Here is a 4431-nt window from a genome sequence, read left to right on the forward strand (position 1 = left end):
GTCACTGACATACGGCCTCAACATGACTCCTGCCCTACCTTATCCTCTCGGCTGCTCACCACGACAAGTCCAGTCCTCTCCCTCCCCTAAACCTAGCGCCGCCACTCACGCCCACCACGCTGCCATGTCCTCCTCACTCCCCTCAACCTAGCTCCGCCACTGGAGTCGAAGATCCACGGGCCGGACATCAATGAGCCGGCATCTCGGACCTCCACGGATATGCCTCCGCACAGGGAGTCCTGCCTAGCTCCACAGATCCGTGCAGACCGCGACGAAGGCTGCCTCACCGGCCACCACCAAGGCTTCCTCGCCGATAGATGCAGGCCCGCAGCCCCCGACCTCTTTTACTGGCATCAGGAATCTGGTATTGTACCTTGTGGTTTACTGGTAGTGCATCTCGTTCTAGCATTTATATATGTGTTCTTTCTAGCGTGTTTGTAGTTTTGTCTTCTTTCTACCATTAACCAAAATATTGATGCGTTAGTTGTTTCTTCAACTCATGTACAGAAACTGGATTCAGTTTCTGCTCTTTCTACGTTTCTCTGTAATAAGTAATAGAAGAAATGGGAAAAACCAAGTATGAGGTGGCAAGGGACGAGACTGTAAAGCATGTTCAGCAAGTTTTTAGATTTTTGGGCATTGATGTCTTAGCACAGACTGTTAGAGATGTTATTTCACCAAAAAAAGAAAGAGGGAAGAGGGAAGGCTATAGATTCTGACAATGATTACGATCCATGCTCTGACATTGAAAACCAATCTGACACTGATGATGACTATGATGATGACCTCAATAATGAGGTCAATACTGAGGTGAGATGCATTGCTAACTAAATTCACATGGTCATGGCCTGCCTATTTCATACATATACTCCATTGTACCTAATAAAACATATAATTCTTTCATAATTACTCACCTACATTTTTCCTCTTGATAGGCGACATAGATGGTTCCAGGAACTTGCCCTCACCAAAAGAAGCAAAAGGCAGGAACAATGCCGGCTGCCAACCAGCAGCCACCACGCACACCAGTCAGATTGACAAGGCAAAGTGCAGTCATGCCTTCGCCTGGAGGCTGCCCGCCACCTAAGCCAAGACATCCCTTGCCTCCTAAGACCACTTCGAAAGCCACCCCTAAAAGAAATGCCATTTCCAGTAGTACCCAACAACAGGTCCAGGCCAGTACAACAACTACTGAGACCACTGAAACTACAAACCCAGTGTCTTTTCCTCCAAAAATGACCAGGTCCACTCAAGCAATGTCTTCACCAGTTCGAAACACAATGCCTGGACCTACTAGACACACCATGCATAGTCCTCCTAGATTCACTAGGGCTAGTGCAGCCATGTCTTCTCCTGGTGCAAACCCTCACCATAGTCCTCCTAGATTCACTAGGGCTAGTGCAGCCATGTCTTCTCCTGGTGCAAACCCTCACCATAGTCCTCCTAGATTCACTAGGGCTAGTGCAGCCATGTCTTCTCCTAGTGCAAAACCTCACCATAGTACTCCTGCAGCCACTGCTATCGTATCTCATCAACCTAGTCCCACAACTAGTGTTAACAAAATAGTTCCTACGGACAACTCACCAGGTGGGCACAGCTCTAGGCAAAGCAATGCCATCATTGAGTCAGCTAAGCAATTTGATGTTGCTACTTCAGAGGGTAATCCGAATGAAGGAGAACCAGTTGGTGACTTAGTTCCAGCCCTTTTAGGTAAACAATAAATGTTCTAAGCATTGGTTTGTTCATTTAATATCTACATTTGTTACTGCTATAATAACACAATTTTATTATTATTTGCCAATGTAGCGCCCAAAAAGAATGTCCGCAAGAAAACCATGGGTCATGGCTTAGAGAAGATGCTTAATAGGGGAAACCGGTTGGCTATCCACGAGGCTGAAGGGAAGAAAAGACCGGAGGTCCCACTTCAAGCTACCTATCTACAAATCTTGGAAGCTGGCATCGGAAACTGGTGTTGCCCTTAGAGACAACCTACCTATCTACAAATCTTGGAAGCTTTATGACAATGTCGTGGGGCAGGCAAAAGTACGAAAAGTGCTTGACAAAGTCACTGTGAGACAACTATTTAACTCCTCATAATAATTTTTAGCATTAATCTACTCACATGTGATATAACTGTTTCTAATAAATCGTTTGTGTGGCTTTAGTCAAGGTTGGATGTCGATGTTAAGAATGAGGGACCAAGCAAAGATGCATGCACAGATATCATAAAGAGGGGAGTGAGGCAGACGATGTATAACCTGAAAAGGAAGTACTTCGACGAGTCACTTACAAAAGAACAGTTGTTGGCCATGCAACCTCCACCTAAAATGAATAAAGAGGATTGGACTGGGCTGGTAGAGTATTGGTGTGACCCAAAGAATCAGGTCAATAACTACATTTTCTGCTTTTGTTACTATGCAATGCAAACTAATATGTAATGCAAACTGTGCATGTGAATGAAAAATCTGTATTGCATTTGTGCTGTAGGAAAAATCTGCTAAGAACAAAGCAAACCGAGGCAACGTGTAGCTTCACCAAAGGACTGGAGCTAGGTCCTATATAGCCCATCATTACAACCTGGTATGTATACTATGTCTTTTCTAAAACTAGCTTCAAAGATGGGAAATATGTAGCATAATAATTACCATGTGCTACTGAAATGTAAAGTTACCATGTGCTCCAATTACTTCTGAAATGAGCTAATAAGTCATGAAATGAATAAGTGCAATATCTCTTTGGTCTGAAGGACTTACATTTTGGAGTGTTATTGGCTATTCATTTCATCAGATGTGAGGTTTATGCCAATAGGAAAGCTGTGATATGTCATGAAATGAATAAGTGCAATATCTCTTTGGTGTTGATTGAGTAGCTAATTCTAAGATTGGCCATCTGATTTCTGAGATGAGCTCCCATGTTCATAATATTTGCGCTGTGCTAAATGAGGTATAATCAATAGGTGCTTATGCTCCAATTCTTTTATGGTGACCATCTAAAATAGAAAACAGCAGGACAATTGCTATGTCATCAAACATGGTCATCATCAGTACTAGGGTTTCTTTAGGCCATGTTATTAGTCTTGACCTGTCTAGGCAGCATTGATGCATGTTCATGTGTTCTTTTTCTTAAACTGTCAGTCATTATTTGTTATGTTGTATTGCTGTTGGCATGTACCAATATTTCATGGCAAATCTTATATCCCAAGTTTTTATATGCCGCAGAGGACTAAGTACAACAACATGGAGCCGGATGTTGTTGATTTCTTTGGGGAATGTATGAATAGTCCCCGAAATGGTCGTACTCCGCTTGCAAATGAGATATATGTAAGTTACATGTACTACACTCAAGTAAATGCCTGGTTCAATACTTTTGTATGGCCTTGTTACTAAGTACATTCATTTTATGTAGGAGCAAATGGTTGCAGAGAAGGAAAGAGAGCTAGAAGAAGGAGAAGCACAAAAGTCACCCTCCAAGATTGTTGCTGATAGTCTCAGCCAGATCAGCCGCTCATCCACCTTCCTTCCAAACATTGGTGTCCCTACAACGTCCAAGACTGGTCGGTCCACATCGCTAGCTGCACAAGCACGCATGCAAGCTCAGTTTGAGGAAAAACTCCAAGCTGAAAGAGAGGAAGCTGCTAGGAAGCAGGAAGAGTTGCAAGCACAACTACAAGCTCAACAAGCCGCACTTGAAGAAAACCAAAGTTTGCTGCGCCAGACCCAAGAGGAAGTGAAGGGGATGCATACCAAGTTTGAAGAGACCAATGCACTGCTACGAGCTGTCCTGAAACTTCAGAAAGATAGAGGTAGGGATGCATACCAAGTCTGAGGATGATGCCTTTGCTTAAGGTTTTTCTACCTTTCTAGAACATATCTGTGGTTAGAACTTTGTCAGAACTACGTGCAATCTGTTTGAATGCTTCAAACCTTTGTGGTGGAACTTTTGTATGTTTGAACCCACAACAATCTGTTTGAATGCTTCAAACCTTTGTGGTGGAACTTTTGTATGTTTGAACCTCTGTTGTGGAAGAACTAGTGTGCTGGAATTGTGTATGACTTGTGATGAGAATGTTGTGTATGATGGCTTTTCTGTGTATTATGATTCTGTGAGCTATCATGAGAGCTCAGTGTGTCGTCACTGTATGTGGGTGTCATATTAAACTAAACAAAACCAAGTTGTCACATTATCCACAGACTAATATATGACGATCCTGGATTGTAAAAAAATACACAAATCTGCGACAGATAACACCGCCATAAGTGACGATCCCAACATTAGTTGACGCGTTGACTGGAAAAAATGTGACAGATAACACTGTCATATATAGCAGCAATATGTGACGGACTAACGCAGCCGTCACAAAAGGTAATGACATTATGTGACAGTACTCTGAAAAGTCGTCACAAGGTACATAATGTGACGGTCGTTATATGA

The 4431-nt window shown here is 42.9% G+C and overlaps 1 protein-coding gene across 2 annotated transcripts; it reads left to right on the forward strand.

The window, feature by feature from the left end:
- On the forward strand, positions 1-4101 carry LOC103626560 (uncharacterized). Of its 2 annotated transcripts, XR_002262305.1 has the most exons (7): positions 1-364; positions 936-1710; positions 1807-2070; positions 2166-2384; positions 2488-2580; positions 3219-3320; positions 3406-4092. XR_002262305.1 is itself a non-coding variant. In XM_020538411.3 (2 exons), exons 1-2 carry the CDS (start codon positions 3210-3212, stop codon positions 3823-3825), a joined length of 531 nt encoding a protein of 176 aa, XP_020394000.1. In that variant the 5' UTR covers positions 3175-3209; the 3' UTR covers positions 3826-4101. The 2 variants fall into 2 exon arrangements, 1 of the variants encoding a protein (XP_020394000.1); XM_020538411.3 differs by lacking the exons at positions 1-364; positions 936-1710; positions 1807-2070; positions 2166-2384; positions 2488-2580 and having other exon boundaries at positions 3175-3320; positions 3406-4101.
- The last annotated feature ends 330 nt before the right edge of the window (positions 4102-4431 follow it).

The sequence above is a fragment of the Zea mays genome, chromosome 5 (genome assembly GCF_902167145.1).
Source record: "Zea mays cultivar B73 chromosome 5, Zm-B73-REFERENCE-NAM-5.0, whole genome shotgun sequence".
In the NCBI taxonomy this organism is placed as follows: domain Eukaryota; kingdom Viridiplantae; phylum Streptophyta; class Magnoliopsida; order Poales; family Poaceae; genus Zea; species Zea mays.

Coding starts and splice junctions, on each gene's coding strand:
- LOC103626560 (XM_020538411.3), top strand. CDS start 3,210: ATGCCGCAGAGGACTAAGTACAACAACATGGAGCCGGATGTTGTTGAT. Junction 3,321..3,405: donor CGCTTGCAAATGAGATATAT/GTAAGTTACATG, acceptor CATTTTATGTAG/GAGCAAATGGTTGCAGAGAA.